Source organism: Zingiber officinale, chromosome 10B (assembly GCF_018446385.1).
Source record: "Zingiber officinale cultivar Zhangliang chromosome 10B, Zo_v1.1, whole genome shotgun sequence".
Taxonomy (NCBI): domain Eukaryota; kingdom Viridiplantae; phylum Streptophyta; class Magnoliopsida; order Zingiberales; family Zingiberaceae; genus Zingiber; species Zingiber officinale.
Window position 1 is genome coordinate 58,554,889 of NC_056005.1, and position 19,782 is coordinate 58,574,670.

Here is a 19,782-nt window from a genome sequence, read left to right on the forward strand (position 1 = left end):
ATAGTTAAACTCTATCCAATTGAGTTAACTAGTTACTCAATCTAATTGAGTTGTACTCACCCATGCGTTGATAAGCGGGACCAAGATTGTCCCTCCATACCCTACCAAGATAATATGTGTTGCTCTGCTTTGGCAGATTCAACAACACATGTGATCGAGGTAGTGATAGGTATCACGGCACGGTAGGCATTTGAGTTGACGCGATTGAGATCTAATCTAATCGAGAGGGTGCATCTTGTACATGATTTAGATCTAATCTAATCGCTAGGCACTAATTAATTACTAATTATGCATCATATACACTCAAGCAATTAATTAAATTATTTGTGATTAGTCATGGCCCTACTACGATCTTCTCAAGCCAATGAGAAGATCGGATGGTCAACCTAAGGTCAACAGCTTCTCAAGCTCCTCCCTTTGACCACCTTGTGTTGCTCGCGCCCTCCTCGTAACTCCGTCTCGAGTGGACCTTCCACCACTCCAATTTTTGTACATTACAATTTTTTGAAACTCGAGTTACATTCGAGTCTAAACTAATTTACAACAAGAATATAAAATAGAGAAAGGCACGACACGCAGGTCGCGAATCAAATATACAACACGCACATCACATGACGCCACGCAGGCCGTATTATGAATTACAACACATTTCCAATCAGATTGGATCTTTTTGGGCCATGACTATCACAAAATAATGCATAATTATAAATTATGTATTTTCTATAATTTTCTGTAATTTTTACTATAATTTTTACAATTTTTATGAGTAAAATTCTCGGTGGTTCCGTTTAGCGGGTTTTCGGGCGCAATCGCGGAACGAATCCCCTTATGGGGCTAGGGGCAGCGCCCCTACCCGCGATCTAACCATCGCGAGTGTTCCTTAGCGATCCTAAAGCGCCTTAGCCCGCTGTCTCAAAAAAATTTGGGGTGAAACCTTGCCATTTCGGAAAAAACTTCTCGATAGTCGAAGCCTACAAGTGTTGAAACACTTGTGCTTCGCTTCTACGAGAAAAATACCCATAAAAACTATAAAAATAGAAAATTTACAGAATATTACAGATCTGCTATTTTTCATAAAAATATAAAATAAACTCGTACAAGACTTCGTACATGGCTCTGATACCACTGTTGGGCTTTTCGAGCCGCGAAAACTGCTTTTTCGCGTCGTGGAAACCCCGAAACCCCCATGCCACCGGATCCGTGCGAAGAAAAATAAAACAAAATTTACGAGTACGAGTTTCTTACATCTAGATCTATATTAAGAGAAGATCTTTACCCTTGGTGCGAAGCCCTTCGCGTATCTCGCTCTTCCAAGTGATGCCGGATCTCGAGGTTGTCAAGTGTACAACCCTCTAGAAGTATCCACACAAACAAATAGGTGGAGAAACCTAACACAAAGGTGTGCTAGCACCTTGGTAAGGTTCGTCCAAGAGAGGAGAGGGAGAAAGGTTGAGAGCTTAAGGAAGAAGATGATGGAAAAAAAATGCCTTGAATGAAAAATGAATTTCATTCACTCACAAAAGTGGCCGCCCACATGTGTAACTCCTTCTCATTTAATGTGGTCGGCCACATTAAATTGAAAGGAAATTTGTAACCTCTTTGAGGTGGCACACACATGTGCTAGCCTTGATGATGTGGCACATCATCATTTGTTCTCCTAATGCCAACTCACAAATGAGGTGGCAAATGGTCAAGTCAAACTTGACCTTTCATCTTCCTTCTCAAGTCAAGTCAAACTTGACCAAATCTCTCTCATGGCTGATCTAATCTAACCATTTGTATCAAATCAACTTAATATAATGAATCTAATTCATTTAATTAAATTGATTCAACGAGTCATAATCTAAATTGGACTCATTGAACACATGAATCAACTTGAGTCCAACTTAATTAGCTCAATTAGTATTACTCTTAATCCAATATGATTCATCACATGAATCTAATCCTCTTGGTTCATCATATGAATCTAATCTCCATCTAATTATCCTTAGTGTGTGACCCTATAGGTTCTTGTAACGTTAGCAATGCCCCTAAACCCATTTAGGAGCATAAGTAATGAGCGGTATCTAGCAACACATCATTACTACCCAAGTTACAAGAATGTTGAGATCCAACATCACCTTGTGACTACAAATTGTGACTCCTCACAATATATGACATTGTCCTTCTATCCTAGACATCTAGATTGATCAATGTGAGGCATAGACCGTGTTATCCTCTAATCAATCTAAATCTTGAACTCCAAGTAGACTCACTCAATCAAATGAGCTCAATATCTTATATTGACTCATTTGGGCATGGTCATTCACTTCGTGGTCTCACTCTATCAAGAATATCGATGTCGCTCCTGTAACGCCCCGCCCCTCCTGCTAAGGCGACGGGGGTTACTTACACATACATATACATACCTACTTGCTACAGCGGAAGTCTTATTTATAGAAATTAAAAACTTTTCTTTTCTTTAAAATCAACATGACTAATCACCTGGACATATAACACCACATAGCATACTTAACATGATTTTTAAGTCAAAATGCCCAAGCACAAAATTAATGTCATGGAGTCATAAAACAGTAACATAACTAGGCATAGTTCTTATTAAACAAAAGCAGGTCTTTCTCCTTTAGCCAAGGCACTACCACACACATCCTTCTAGCCCCTCCTGCTGCTCCCCTAGTTCATCCATTCCTTGCCTTTATCTGTGGTACAAGAAAGTAAGCTGTGAGCACTCATGGCTCAGTAAGTTCCTTTCCTACTCACAAAATCGTATAACATATCAAAAAAATCACAAGACATAACACATGGAGGAAATTCATTATATCATGCAGCATATCATGACATATCATAACATAAGCTAAGGTATCATGGCATAACATAACATAATCATCAATTTCACCCTGACATATCATAACATCATCATAAATATCATGGCATAATCATAAGGTATATGCAAGGTGAATTCATAAACATGTATCATGAAAACATATGCAATATATCCTTTGAAAACTTATAATATACATACTTAAACATAATCTTAACATGATTAGGGCCCCGGCTTGTACCACATACATAAATGCGCGCGTCCTATGTAGGTCCAAGGTAGCAAGTCTTGAACCCTACAAGGCATACATACTAGGCCCGTTTCTTAGTCCATCGACCTAGGGGCACTTAGGAGCCCATCCCTAACGAGGCCCGTTTCTTAGTCCATCAACCCCGGGGCGCTTATGGAGCTCACCCTTGGTACAAGTCATACATAAAGTAAAATAGCATGTTTTTACATATCATGGTTCTTATCTTTTCTTGTACATCGTGTCACTTATCATATCATACCATATAGACTTTTGGGCACACAACTCATCATAATGGTATGTAAAGATTTGGGCACACAGCACATCATATATTTTATGCATAAATTGGGCACACAGCACGTCATATATTTCATGCATAAATTGGGCACACAGCTCATCACATATATCATGGATAAATTTGCACATAGCTTCATCCTAAATAATACACACCATAGCATAAGGGTTTCCATCATGTATAAATCATAAATGTGCATAATTAAACATAGAAGCATAGAAATCTCAAAATCATGGCATATAAGATACATGGAAAACATAATCCGATCTCTAACCCTAATGTCTTTTAGTGGTCGAACCATATGGGTTGGGTTTTTGGTAAAACTTCATCCCAACATGTGAACCCTAAGTAAGCATCATTTCTTATACCATAAGAACTATCATGAGTAAGTTTAGGTAGAGTTCTAGGTTACTTAAACTTACAACTTATCATGGTCGAAACCTATCAAGCATACATTGGGTTAAAAACTATCATTCAAGCTTGTGAACCCTAAACAACTTTCATAGCAAATATATCAAGGAATAACATGAGCATGGTTGAGTTAGGTTTTAAGTTCCCTAAGCCCTAAATCATGAAGTAGCCGAAACTTGTAGGGCTTCAAATTAGGGTTCAAGTGCCCTAAAAGCATGAGATCCTTAAGCAACTTTCATAGCAAATATATCAAGGAATAACATGAGCATGGTTGAGTTAGGTTCTAAGTTTCCTAAGTCCTTCATCATGTAATGGTCGAATGTTATAGGACTTAAAATTTAGGTTCAAGTGTCCTAAAAGCATGAGAACCTTAAACAACTCTCATAGCAAAAATATCAAGGAATAACATGAGCATAGTTGAGTTAGGTTCTAAGTTTCCTAAGCCCTAAATCATGAAGTGGCCGAAACTTGTAGGGCTTCAAATTAGGGTTCAAGTGCCCTAAAAGCATGAGAACCTTAAGCAACTTTCATAGCAAATATATCAAGGAATAACATGAGCATGGTTGAGTTAGGTTTTAAGTTCCCTAAGCCCTAAATCATGAAGTGGCCGAAACTTGTAGGGCTTCAAATTAGGGTTCAAGTGCCCTAAAAGCATGAGAACCTTAAGCAACTTTCATAGCAAATATATCAAGGAATAACATGAGCATGGTTGAGTTAGGTTTTAAGTTCCCTAAGCCCTAAATCATGAAGTGGCCGAATGATATAGAGCATGAATTTAATTTCCATACAACAATAAACATAAGCACATTGGATTAGCTACATAGCATTTCATCAAGGAGATCATGAGCATCTTAGATTTGCTTTAAATTCTCCTAGGCTTTAAAAATCTAAACCTAACCGAACCTTCATGGATATGAAATAGAGTTTAACCTAACATATAATCATGGGCATATCATAATAGTTTCATATCTTATCTTAAGGAGATCTTGGCATACTTAGTTTTAAATTAAAGCTCTCCTAGGCCCTTAGTTCTACCATGGCCGAATACTCATGAATCTAAGTTCTACCAAACATTTTAACATAGATAAATCTTTACCATAAAATACATGCTACAAGAGAAATATCAAGCATATTAATTTTAGATCCTTTCATTCTCTAGGTCCTCCCTTTGGTCTTATCTTGGTTAGAATTTCTTCATGATATTTTCTTAGCTTTTTATGTGACCGAATCTTCATAGAAAAATAAGAGCTATTGTACCACAGGTGAGGGGAACTTACATCCTTTCGCTTGTGGTTTTCCTTAGAGAGAAAAGTGTTCTAGGTGATAAGGAAGGTGGAAGCTTCTTCTTCTTGTACCTCCTTTTGTTTCCTTTGCTTGTAAGGGCTAGAACTTGAAGGTCTCCTCTCTAAACTTTGTTTTTATTGAAGAGAAGCTTAGCTTAGCTCTCGGACAAAGGAGAGGGAGAGAGTTCTTGGTTCGGTGAGGAATGAAGAAGCAAGAGGAAGGAGGAAAAATGATTTAATCCCTTATTTTTTCTTCTCCCAATCTATTTATTCCCTTGCCCATGAAACATGTCCTCATTCACTCCCTCAACTCCTCTTTTCCCTCACTCCATTAATTCCCATAAAAATAGAGAGAGGAAGGGAAGTAGTAAATCCTTCTTTTGCTTGCTCCTTTTCTTAACCAAGAGGGAAAAGAAGGTAAGCAACTTGGTTTTCTCTTGTTCTTTTTGCTTAGTTTTCTTTTCTCCTTTAACTACATTTTTCATTCCTTTTTATCCAATTATTTCTCCTTATCCTAATTGTTATCATTCATCAATTTATCTCCATCAATTGTGGGAGGTTCAAGGTTCAATCCTTGACCTCACCTCTTCTTGTTCTAGATTTTCTTTTGTTTTTCATTTTCCTTTTTCTCTTATTCTTTTCATTTCTATGCTCCAAGGAAAATAATATTCATATACCTATCTAATAATTTCATGGGTGTTACAGCTCCCATCATATAGGAGGGATAGATTCCATCTACATCACTCACATCCCTCTGTATAATTCGTTACATACCCAGTAATCGCCTTTATAGTCCACCCAGTTACGGGTGACATTTGACGAAGCCTGTAAAATATCGAAAAAGGGAGAATAATAATAAGGGAATTTTCTAGAATTTTAGAATTTTTTGGGAATTTTTTTTGAGCTCGTATGGACGAGTTTGTAGGGATAAATTATTAGGCTTGGAAAAGCCTGTTTTGATATCCCAATTTAATTGGGAGTTGATTGAGGAATAAACTTAGGTTTTGATTTACCTAAACCTAAGTTCAAAACTATTTAAATCCTATTTCCCTTCTTTTTTATTCTCCTCTCCCGATTCCTTCTTTCCCCCCCTCGCCGAAACCAACTTCTCCCCTTCTCCAACCGATCTTCCATCTTCCCTGACCTTTCTCCTCCTCCCGATTTATCTCCACTACCCTCTCCCTTTCCCTCGATGCCGCTCCGATCTCTGGCGCCATTGACCGCAGGTACCACTTAGATTAGTGCTACCATCTTCGCCCAACCGATTGTTGATGTCGACACCGCCGCACCCTCTGCCCTAGTTTCAATTCGTCGCCACTGGACAGGATCAAGCCGGTGCCACTCGATCGCCGAAGTGGAGGGCGTTCAGTACTCCTAGGGTGAGTTAGTTCAACCTATTCTTCTTTGTTGATTCTCTCCGACTTACTCTGTCGCCTCTTCCTCTGCATCGGATCTTAGATCAGGGAGGTTCACTATTCCTATCTCTACCAGATTCATGTCCCTGCCTTCATAGCTCCAGCTAGTACGATGTGGAGCAATTTGTTGCGTCGACCCACCCTTGTAGCTCTACCAGTAGCTAGTCCGAATGAGTTACCAACATAGAGGAAGGAAGTTGGATGTTTGTTTTGGGTAAGGAACTGAATCCGAATAGACATCTAGTTGATAATCTTAAATTGATTTTGAATTTATTAATCTGTTGGCAATGGAGATTTGATTTCATTTCCAGTTGTGAATTTAATTGGAGTTTAGTTACAGATTTAGATTCATTAATAATCATTTATTTGAGGAATTGTTAAGGTGGATTATATTAACAGAAAATGATTATCAGGTGTTGGATGTGTTTGGGAAGAAAAGGGTGAGATCATTAGATTGGATTTATTGAGGTTTTGGCTTGCATTATCCGATCTACCATAAACCTAAGTGTTGATTGTATATTTATTTCAGGGTTCCGATTTGAGACAAGAGCTCTGATTAGAGGACAGTCAACACGATCTAAGATAAGGCGGGTACCTCTTGACTTATCTTTTATGATATTGTCATTTGGATATGCATAGTATTTTATAACTACAAGCAATGAACATGTTTACCTTTGGTATGTCACTGTTTGATATCCATAACATGTTAGATTTGTCGCCTATGATGTATCCGTGCTTATATCTCGTGATTTGTTGCCATGAGTATCTTATTGCCATGAGTATCTTAGTTTCTAGAGTGACATACCATGTTTTACTGAGGTTAGGATTAGGCTCTCAATATTTTTGTTTCTGGCATGTGTATCCAAATTATCTGATACTTAGGTTTTTATGCCATGCCTGGATTGTGTATTTCTATTGGTATATCATATATGATTCGTGTACCTAGATCTTATGGCTTTGATCTGTGCATATTGTTGGTACATATGCTATGGAAGGGGGATATGTTTAGGATCTAGGTTATTATACCATAGAGGACCTGTATACCCTAGATCCGTGGATTTAACCTATTGATACTGTGGTACCCATATTATGTATATATGGATTTTTCTATGCTGATCAGGATATTCCTTACTTATTATGTTCAGGACATAGGTTTTTGATATTCTACCTGACCTGTGTACTCTAGATCTTGGTATGTGACCATCGATTTTACAGTACTCATTTTATATATATGGATATGGTTATGTTGATCAGTTTTTCTATGCTTAGTGACATGCATCATGATTGCATGCTGTGCGATTGTCGGCTCCACTATGATTGAGCTCATCGCCAGTTTCATGTACTGCACACACCCCCACTTATGGATTAGTGGTATATCATGCAGGTGTGTGGCGGTTCTGCTGTTTGGCTCCGTTGGTCATATGACTCAGCGTGGTAGCCGGCAGTCAGTTCCGCTCTGTTTGGCTCCGCTGGCATTTAGTGTAGCAGCGTGGTAGCCGGCAGATGATGGACTCTGTTTGGCTCCGTTGGTCAGGTGACTCAGCGTGGTAGCCGGCAGAGATATCCTCCCCGTCATCGTGTACCGGGAGATGAGAGCATTGAGCTCCCCCATTTATGATTTGGGGTCAGAGGACAGGAGTACTCCGACAGCATTTCGTACACTCGGTCACTGTTTAGGAGCAGTGATGTTAGAGAGCACGGTCATCACATGCATTGATTGTATTTATTTGCTTGTGTTTGCTGCACTTATATGCTGTATTTTGGTGGATGCATTTGTTTGACATGTATACAGGAGACATACTGCGTATCGGTTTGATGACCCTTTAGTTCAGGATAGGAGTTCCTGGTGAGTACAGCTTCCTTGGTTACTTTTCAGTTTGGTATATTTCCTATATATATTATTCGGAAGCTGTATTCCATGTTTATTGCTGTTAGATATATCTTACTAGGCACTTATATGCCCTAGAGCCAATCATTTGATTATTGTATTTTGGACTTGTTGTATCATATTCTATATATAAATAAAGACATTTGATTTTTGGTTATTATACTTACTTGTATTGGTGCCAAATAAACTAAGTATAATAACGTCTTTGAGTAGAAGGTTCTTACCTACATCAATCGGTTAGCTGAACCGATAGTGAGATGATATAGGGAACACTACTCTAAATCATTCCTAGTCGAGTATTAACATTCAGGGACAATGTTAATGCAATAAGACTAGCATGTAGGTCAACTCGATGACTTGATCTCACAAGTCATGGATATGAAGATATCAAGTTGACACATGGGTATGCATTGGAGAATGTATACTGAATGACCCGCCATGAGAAAGTATCATAGATCGTTATATGAGTGTCATATACTTTCTCATGTGACTATTAGTATGACTATTGGTCCTTAGACCTGAAGTCATCATGTTCCCTACATAAGGAGTTATGTACTTTGGTTTCGTCAAACGTCACCCGTAACTGGGTGGACTATAAAGGCGATTACTGGGTATATAACAAATTATGCAGAGGGATGTGAGTGATATGGATGGGATCTATCCCTCCCATATGACGGGAGCGACATCGGTATTTTTGATAGAGTTAGACCACGAAGTGCATGGCCATGCCCAAATGAGTCAACATGAGATGTTGAGCTCATTTGATCGAGTGAGTCTACTTGGAGTTCAAGATTTAGATTGATTAGAGGATGACACGGTCTATGCCTCACATTGATCAATCTAGATGTCTAGGATAGAAGGACAATGTCACATATTGTGAGGAGTCACAATTAGTAGCCACAAGGTGATGTTGGATCTCAACATTCTTGTAACTTGGATAGCAATAATGTATTGTTAGATGCCGCTCATTGCTTATGTTTCTAAAGGAGTTTTAGAAACATTGCCAACGTTACAAGAACCTATTGGGTCACACACAAAGAACAAGTGGATGGAGATTAGGTTTATATGATGAACCAATTGGATTAGGTTCATATGATGCACCAAAGATTGGATTCAAATTAGATTTATTGAGTTAGACTCAATTAGATTCAATTGTTGAATGAGTCTAATTTAAATTTGATTCATTGAGTCAATTTATATTAATGAATTGAGATTCATTAAATTAAAATTGACTTGAACCAACCAAAGGTTGGTTTTAACTCAACAAGGAAGAGAATTGGTCAATTTTGACTTGACTAAATGGAAGTTGAAACATCAAGTTTGACTTGATGTATTGCCACATCATGAAGGTTGACTCATCCTACATGGCATGACTAACCTTGCCACATCATCTCCACCTCATCATGGTGTGCCACCTCATGGAGGTTACACACCATTCCATTTAATGTGGCCAGCCACATTAATGAGGGGAGTTACATGTGTGTGGCCGGCCACATAAAGAAAAGAGTTTCATTTTGTGGCATTGATTTTGTGGTGTTGAATGCTTCTTCCTCCTTAGCTCTCTTCCTCCTCCCTCTCCTCTTTCTTGGCCGTGAGTTTCAAGGAAGAAACAAGGTGAGTGGTTTTGAGTTTCATGAAAGAAAATAGAGTGATTGTCACATAGAAGAAGAAGAAGCGTGTTCTTGTATTTCATCTTCTCTATTTTTCTTTCCAATCCCATCCGAGAGCCCTAGAAAGTGCTAGCACACTTGTGGTGCTCTCTTCTCCATCCTTGTGTGTTAGAGAACACACCTTGTTCGTGTGGATACTACTAGAGGATTGTCTACGTTGACAATCTTGAGATCCGGCGTATCTTGGACTTGCGAGATTACGAAAAGGGCACCCATCGAAGGTATAAATCTTTCTTCATGTAGATCTAGGAGTAGATCTAAGTTGTAAACTCGTACTCATAAATTTTTGTTCTATACTCTTCGCACGGATCCGTTGGCTAGGGTGATTCGGGGTTTCCGCGACGCGAAAAAATGGTTTTCGCGGCCCGAAAAACCCAACAGTGGTATCAGAGCCACGTGCGAAGCGAGTACGAGTTTAGATTCATATTTTTATAAAAAATATAGATCTGTAAACTTTCTGTAAATTCATGTTTTTATAGTTTTAATGGGTTTTTTTCTCGTAGAAGCGAAGCACAAGTGTTTAGACACTTGTAGGCTTCGACTACCGAGAAGAATTTTCCAAAACGGCAATGTTTCGCCCCAAAATTTTTTGGGACAGCGGGCTTAGGCGCTGTTAGATCGCAAAGGAACCCTCGCAATGGTTAGATCGCGGGTAGGGGCGCCGCGATTGTGCCCGAAAACGCTAAACGGGACCGCCGGGAAAAATTTACTCATAAAATTGTAAAAATTAAAAAAATTACACAAAAATTATAGAAATATATAATTTTGAATTATATATATTATTTTTGTGATTGTCATGGCCCAAAGACCCAAATTGGATTTGGAAATGTGTTGTAATTCATAATACGGCCTACATGCCGTTATGTGATGTGCGTGCTGTATTTATTTTATTTTATTTTCACGACCTGCGCGTCGTGCCTCCCTATTTATATTCTGGTTGTAAATTAAATTTAGATTCGAATGTAACTCGAGTTTTAAAATTGTAATGTAAATTTTGAAGCGGTGGAAGGTCCACACGAGACGGAGTTACGAGGAGGGCGCGAGCAACACAAGGTGGTCAAACAAAGACGCTTGAGAAGTTGTTGATCTTAGGTTGACCATCCGATCTTCTCATTGGCTTGAGAAGATCGTAGTAGGGCCATGACATAATCACAAAATTATTTGATTAATTATTTAATTAATTGTTTTGTGTGTATGTGATGCATGCTAGTTAATTAAGTAATTAATTAGTGCATTATGATTAGATTAGATCTAAGTCGTGCACATGATGCACCCTTCGATTAGATTAGATCTATCAAGTGTATGATACGCATCATCGTTTAGATTAGATCTAAATCACGTCAACTCGTAATGCCTACCATGCCGTGATACCTACCACTACCTCGATCGCATGTTGTTGTTGAATCTACCAAAGCAGAGAAACACATACTATCTTGGTAGGGTACGGAGGGACAATCTTGGTCCCGCCTATCAACGCATGGGTGAGTACAACTCAATTACATTGAGTATTCCTAGTTAACTCGGTTGGATCGAGTATAACTATAGGCATTCTTCCAATGGTTGGAAAGATAGGTCAAAATCACATATATATTAACTCTCGGGCGTATTAGCCAAAGCTAACTCGAGTTTTAATATAAATGCGGATTTTGATCCTATAAACAAGAGTTGCATAGAGATGTAATTGGTAATCGTTACCTACCGATCATACTAAGTCTTGGGCGTATTAGCCAAAGCTAACTCAAGGGTTAGTATGATGTGGATCTTGTCCCACATGAATTATAGAATTCAGTGGGAGCATCATTTAGTTAAAGGCCTAATTAAATGATTAAGAATATGATATTTATTTCTACATTTATTTTTGTTATAGAATTTCCACGACGTCCTAATTCAATGCTTAAGAAGGACATAGTTCAGCAATTTCGTGTAGAATTTCCATGACACCTGAGAATAGTTCTCACTCAAGAACGTAAACTGTACGTTCTGGAGCAGCCCATTCCGGAGGCTCCTTCTGCCACTGCCATGCGAGCAGACCGAGATTCTTACAACAAGCATCAAGATGATGCATTAGATGTGTCCTGTCTTATGCTCGCGACCATGAACTCTGAGCTTCAGAAGCAACATGAGTTGATGGGCGCTTACGATATGGTTGAACATCTTTGTCACCTATATCAAGGACAAGCAAGGCACTGGAAGAGGAACTCCAAAGAATACCTGGAAGATATTACGAAGAAGAGAAATAAGATTTCTACTTCAGGTATACATGTTATAGAAGTCAACCTCTCTATTTCTTCATCGTGGGTATTAGATACTGGATGTGCTTCGCACATTTGTACTAATGTACAAGCGCTAAGAAATAGTAGGGCATTGACGAAGGGTGAGATAGACCTATGATAAGGCAATGGAGCACGAGTTGCTGCTATTGCTGTAGGAACTTACCATCTATCTCTGCCCTCTGGGCTTGTACTAGAATTAGATGATTGTTGTTATGTGTCTGCTTTAACTAAGAACATTATATCTGTTTCTTGTTTGGACAAGAAAGGTTTTTCGTTTATAATAAAGAACAAATGTTGTTCCGTCTATTTAAATGAAATATTCTATTGTAGTGCACCTCTGATAAACAGACTCTATATTCTAGACATTGAGAGTCCTATCTATAACATTAGTACCAAGAGGTTCAAGTCAAGTGACATGAACCAAACCTATCTCTGGCACTGTCGCTTAGGTCATATAAATGACAAGCACTTATCCCAGCTACATAAGGATGGTTTGCTGGACTCATTTGATTTTGAATCTTATGAGATATGCGAGTCATGCCTATGAGGTAAGATGACCAAGACTCCCTTTAGTGGGCACAGCGAAAGAGTGACTGATTTGTTAGGACTCATACATAGTGATGTATGTGGCCCTTTCAATGTCGCTGCTAGAGGCGGTTATAGGTACTTCATCACATTTACTGATGACTTCAGTAGATATGGTTATGTGTACTTGATGACACATAAGTCATAATCCTTTGAAAAGTTCAAAGAATTCAAGAATGAAGTACAGAACCAGCTTGACAAGAGTATTAAGATACTTCGATCCGATCGAGGTGGATAATACCTTAGCCATGAGTTCCGTGACTATCTAGCTGAGTGTGGGATTCTATCCCAACTCACTCCTCCTGGAACACCACAGTGGAATGGTGTATCCGAAAGGAGGAATCATACCCTATTAGATATGGTGCGATCTATGATGAGTCACACAGATCTTCCGACATACCTTTGGAGTTATGCTCTAGACACAGCAGCTTTTATACTTAACCGAGTTCCATCCAAGGCCGTGATAAAGACACCATAGAGGATATGGACTGGGAGAGATGCCCAGGTGTCTTTTATGAGGATTTGGGGTTGTGAGGCTTACGTTCGACGTCAAGTCTTAGATAAATTATGACCCAAATCCGACAAGTGCTACTTGATTGGATATCACAAGGAAACAAAGGGATATTACTTCTACATTCCCAATCAGCAAAAGGTAGTTGTGGCAAAGACTGTGGTCTTTCAAGAAAGGGACTTTGTTTCTAGAAAGACTAGTGGGAGCGCGTTCGATCATGAAGAAGTTCAAGATGCAAACAATAGCACTGATGCCTCGATGGAAATTGAACTGGAACCACAAAGTGTTGTGGATGAAAATGTTCCACAAAGAGTTGAGGAACAATAACCAGTTCAAGTAGACATACCTCTTCGCAGGTCTGATAGGGTACGTCGTCAGCCTGAGAGATACACATTTCTCTTGTCTGATCATGATGACGTGATGCTCATAGAGGATGAGCCTACCACCTATCAGGAAGCTGTGATGAGACTAGATTCCGAGAAATGGCTAGAGGCCATGAGATCCGAAATGGAATCCATGTACACCAACCAAGTATGGACTTTGGTTGATCCACCTGAAGGGATAAAACCCATTGGGTGTAAGTGGGTCTTTAAGAGAAAGACTGACATGGATGGACTTATCTATAAGGGTCGCTTGGTAGCTAAAGGTTTCAAGCAGATTCATGGTATTGACTATGATGAAACCTTTTCTCCAGTAGCGATGTTTAAGTCCATTCGGATCATGCTTGCTATTGCAGCCTACAATGACTATGAGATATGGCAGATGGATGTCAAAACCGCGTTTCTGAATGGAAACCTACTCGAGGATGTGTACATGACACAACCTGAGGGTTTTGTAGATCCACACCATACTAGCAGAGTATGCAAGCTGCATAGGTCCATTTATGGACTAAAGCAAGCTTCTCGGAGCTAGAATCTTCGATTCAATGATGCAATCAAACAGTTTGGTTTCATCAAGAACGAAGATGAACCTTGTGTCTACAAGAAGGTTGTAGGGGACATAATTGTCTTCCTCATATTGTATGTGGATGACATACTGCTCATTGGGAAGGACATCCCTATGCTTCAGTCTGTCAAGACATGGCTAGGGAGTTGCTTCTCAATGAAGGACTTAGGTGAGGCATCCCGCATTCTAGGGATACAGATCTATAGAGATAGATATAAGAGATTGCTTGGTCTAAGTCAGAGTACATACATTGACAAGGTACTCCTTCGGTTTGCCATGCAGAACTCCAAGAAGGGATTTCTGCCGATGTCACATGGCATGAGTCTTTCGAAGACTCAAGGTCCCTCTTCTAGAGAGGAGAGAGACCGCATGGATCAGATCCCTTATGCCTCAGCCATAGGATCGATCATGTACGTCATGCTATGTACTCGACTTGATGTCTCATATGCTTTGAGCATGACAAGCAGATACCAGTCAGATCCAGGTGAAAGTCACTGGATAGCAGTCAAGAATATTCTTAAGTACTTAAGAAGGACTAAAGAATATTTCTTGATATATGGAGGCAATGATGAGCTAGCTGTAAAGGGTTACAGTGATGCTAGCTTCCAGACCGACCAGGATGACTATAGATCGTAGTCGGGATTCGTGTTTTGCATTAATGGTGGTGCTGTGAGCTGGAAGAGTTCGAAGCAGGACACAGTAGCTAATTCTACGACAGAGGTCGAGTATATTGCTGCATCAGAGGCAACAAAGGAGGCAGTTTAGATTCGCAAGTTCATCACTGAACTTAGGGTGGTTCCTAGCATTGCTGACCCTATTGAGCTCTATTGTGACAACAATGGAGCTATATCACAGGCGAAGGAACCTCGCTCACACTAGCGGACCAAACACATACTACGGCGCTTCCATCTCATTCGAGAGATCATCGAGAGAGGAGATGTGAAGATTTGTAGAGTACCTACAGAGGCTAACATCACAGATCCCTTGACCAAGGCTTTGGCACAGAGGAAGCATAATGGTCACACTAGGTCATTGGGGCTTAGAGCCTACACTGATTGGCACTAGTGCTAGTGGGAGATTGTTAGCTAGAGCCCTAGATCCAATCATTTGATGATTGTATTTTGGACTTGTTGTATCATATTCTATATATAAATAAAGGCATTTGGTTTTTGGTTATTATACTTACATGTATTGGTGCCAAATAAACTAAGTATAATAACGTCCTTGAGTAGAAGGTTCTTACCTATATCAATCGGTTAGCTGAACCGATAGTGAGATGATATAGGGAACACTACTCTAAATCATTCCTAGTCGAGTATTAATATTCAGGGACAATGTTAATGCAATAAGACTAGCATGTAGGTCAACTCGATGACTTGATCTCACAAGTCATGGATATGGAGATATCAAGTTGACACATGAGTATGCATTGGAGAATGTATACTGAATGACCCACCATGAGAAAGTATCATGGATCGTTATATGAGTGTCATATACTTTCTCATGAGACTATTAGTATGACTATAGGTCCTGAGACCTGAAGTCACCATGGTTCCCTACATAAGGAGTTATGTACTTTGGTTTCGTCAAATGTCACCCGTAACTGGGTGGACTATAAAGGCGATTACTGGGTATATAACAAATTATGCAGAGGGATGTGAGTGATGTAGATGGGATCTATCCCTCCCATATGACGGGAGCGACATCGGTATTCTTGATAGAGTTAGACCATGAAGTGCATGGTCATGCCCAAATGAGTCAACATGAGATGTTGAGCTCATTTGATCGAGTGAGTCTACTTGGAGTTCAAGATTTAGATTGATTAGAGGATGACACGGTCTATGCCTCACATTGATCAATCTAGATGTCTAGGATAGAAGGGCAATGTCACATGTTGTGAGGAGTCACAATTAGTAGTCACAAGGTGATGTTGGATCTCAACATTCTTGTAACTTGGGTAGCAATGATGTATTGCTAGATGCCGCTCATTGCTTATGTTTCTAAAGGAGTTTAGAAACATTGCCAACGTTACAAGAACCTATTGGGTCACACACGAAGAACAAGTGGATGGAGATTAGGTTCATATGATGAACCAATTGGATTATGTTCATATGATGCACCAAAGATTGGATTCAAATTAGACTTATTGAGTTAGACTCAATTAGATTCAATTGTTGAATGAGTCTAATTTAAATTTGATTCATTGAGTCAATTTATATTAATAAATTGAGATTCATTAAATTAAAATTGACTTGAACCAACCAAAGGTTGGTTTTAACTCAACAAGGAAGAGAATTGGTCAATTTTGACTTGACCAAATAAAAGTTGAAACATCAAGTTTGACTTGATGTATTGCCACATCATGAAGGTTGACTCATCCTACATGGCATGACTAACCTTGCCACATCATCTCCACCTCATCATAGTGTGCCACCTCATGGAGGTTACACACCATTCCATTTAATGTGGTCGGCCACATTAATGAGGGGAGTTACATGTGTGTGGCCAGCCACATAAAGAAAAGAGTTTCATTTTGTGGCATTGATTTTGTGGTGTTGAATGCTTCTTCCTCCTTTGCTCTCTTCCTCCTCCCTCTCCTCTTTCTTGGCCGTGAGTTTCAAGGAAGAAACAATGTGAGTGGTTTTGAGTTTCATGAAAGAAAATAGAGTGATTGTCACATAGAAGAAGAACAAGAGTGTTCTTGTATTTCTTCTTCTCTATTTTTCTTTCCAATCCCATCTGAGAGACCTAGAAAGTGCTAGCACACTTGTAGTACTCTCTTCTCCATCCTTGTGTGTTAGAGAACACACCTTGTTCGTGTGGATACTACTAGAGGATTGTCTACGTTGACAATCTTGAGATCCGGCGTATCTTGGACTTGCGGGATTACGAAAAGGGTACACATCGAAGGTATAAATCTTTCTTCACGTATATCTAGGAGTAGATCTAAGTTGTAAACTTGTACTTGTAAATTTTTGTTCTATACTCTTCGCACGGATCTGTTGGCTAGGATGATTCGGAGTTTTTGTGACGCGAAAAAGTGATTTTCGCGGTCCGAAAAATTCAAAAATTTACTGACGCAATTTGATTTTTGGAAAACTGAGTGGAAATTAGCCAGATGAGGCCGTCCGACAGATTGTCTGGAAACACCCCATTGAAACTGATTTCCGGCGTATGTTACAGATTGACAATGCTGTAAATTAATATAGATTCATCATTAGAGTTCATATGAATCATTAGGATGCTGATGAAAATAACTTATAGAAGCATTAGTATAGTAGTGCGATCACGCAGCCATAGAGTGACCTAAGTTGAGGACATTAAATTAAATTAAAATAAAATAAATAAAATGACAATCCTCCAACCGGCTTGAAAGAAACTCATTTGCACTGCAACGGAGGTGGCAGGATAGGGATAGAGATTTAATACTACAATTTGCTGGGCAGTTTGATACAAATCTAACCACTAGTAGAATGACAAAGGAACAATTTGAAAGAGGAAGAGCGAAATCCTCTCTCTGCAGCCCACGGGCAACCCTAGCAATTATTGCCACTGTTATTGCTGTTGCTGCTAGTGTTGTTGCGGTGTTGGTGGTGGTGGTTGCTGCTGCTGCCACCACCACCATCATTCATCTTTTTTTTCCTATTGCTTCCGTGGTGGTGGCTCTTGAGCTGTGAAAGCTCCATCTGCGTCTTCATTAAGAATTCCATCCTCTGCAGCTCCAGCTCCCTGGTCAACTCCATCCGCTGCTTCTCCATCTCCATCGCCTGCCGCAGCTTCGAGCTCTCCACTTTCTCGTACACCTCTGCGAACCGCAGGATGGCCCGCGTCAGCTCCTTCAGCTCCGCTGTCCTCCCCCCCTCTTCCTCCCCCTCCTCGTCTGCTTCCTGGTGGTGCTCGTGCTGTCTCTTTCCATTGGCCGCCCTTGGCGGCGGGAACCCATCGGAGGAATCGGCGGATGAGGCCGACACGGACGGTGGCGAAGACTTCCCTGCTTTTTTAACGGTCAGCTGGTTGGTTCTCTGCCGCTGCGGTCCCGGCTGGGGGCGGCGGGACGGGGGGCGGATGGGGATGGCCGCGGGGATGTTTCCGCTGGTAGCCGTGGACTTGTGACTGGGGCCGAGCAAGAGGTCGAGGCGGTGGAAGAAGGGCCAGGAGGAGGAGCTGCCGCCGGAGCCGGAGATCTTGGACTTCTCGGCCTTGTACTTCTTCTTGAGAGTGTCGATCCGGTTCTTGCACTGGACGTCGGTCTTTGGGGCCTTCGTGTAGCCGTCACGGCTGGTGACGGCGTCGGCTACTTCCTGCCAGTGCTTCTGTTTGAGGTTGCCGCGGCTGAGCTCCAGGTAGCGTTCCCCCCACGCGTCTATCAAGATGGAGGTAGCGCCCTCGCTCCAGCAGTCGTCCCGGCCGACTCCGCCTCCACCAGCAGGGGAGGAGCGAGGCTGCTGGATGGGGACGGCCAGAGCTAGGGCGAGTGCGCGATGCTCTGGGGCGGGGGCAGCGACGGTAACCGGCTCGGCAGTTCCGCCGTTGTCCTGGAGAGGTGAGGAGGAAGGGGCCACGATGGAGGTGGAAACGGGGGGTGGTGACGACTCAGGCGACGCAGATCGGGAGGCGGATTGGGTCGGCGAGCGAGACGGAGACTGCGCGTCCTCGTCGTCTTCCATGTGGGACGAGGGTATCCAAGCTCAGCCGGCGGAGAAGGAGAAAAATCCAGCGGCGAGATCTGCGGAGGGGATCGGTCAAAGAGAGCGGCGGCGGCGGCGGCAGCTGAGAAGGCGATGAGGCGAAAAAAAAAGGTATTGTTTTCTGGATGGATTCGTCGGCCGACCGGCGTTCCGATATGATATATTTATATATCGTTACCGTGTAAAATTTTTCGTTATGAAGAGGGGAGAGAATTGAGAGATTATATCGATACCGGTTTAGCGGGGTGTTGAGGGAGGCAGTGTAACGTTGCTGTGACCTTGACGGCATTGCGTGGATCCGAAAGTGGTAACGCGCACGTGCGAATGGAGAAGTGGATTTGGGCTACAAAACGAGAGAATTGGTTTGGTTGATTAGAAAATCCAGATTTATTCGGCTCGGTTTAGTTTTTTTTTCCCTTATTTTTTTTAAAAAATAAAATACTATTAAAACTCTGAAAATAAAATTTTTAAGGTCGTGTCGCTTTGAGCTAAATTACCTTTTTTGAACCAAAACGGAAATTAAATTGAAGTTGCTAAATAAATTAGCTTTTATGATTAGGACTCAAGCTAGAAAATATTGATATAAGAAATACAATGAATAACACTAAAAAGACTAATTTAACGATGAAATTAGATATAGATATTTAATTCCGTCACTAAGTTAATGGTGAAATATTAAGTCTGTCATTAATTAATGATTGAAATAATACTCGGTCGATAATTTAATGACGTAATTGGTCACACGATCAA

General features: G+C 40.6%; 1 protein-coding gene across 1 annotated transcript; it reads right to left on the reverse strand.

The window, feature by feature from the left end:
- Positions 1-17,646: 17,646 nt before the first annotated feature.
- Positions 17,647-19,258, reverse strand: LOC122030151 (trihelix transcription factor ASIL2-like). The gene has a single exon (XM_042589317.1). It carries the CDS (start codon positions 19,009-19,011, stop codon positions 17,881-17,883), a length of 1,131 nt encoding a protein of 376 aa, XP_042445251.1. The 5' UTR covers positions 19,012-19,258; the 3' UTR covers positions 17,647-17,880.
- Positions 19,259-19,782: the final 524 nt, after the last annotated feature.

Coding starts and splice junctions, on each gene's coding strand:
- LOC122030151 (XM_042589317.1), bottom strand. CDS start 19,011: ATGGAAGACGACGAGGACGCGCAGTCTCCGTCTCGCTCGCCGACCCAA.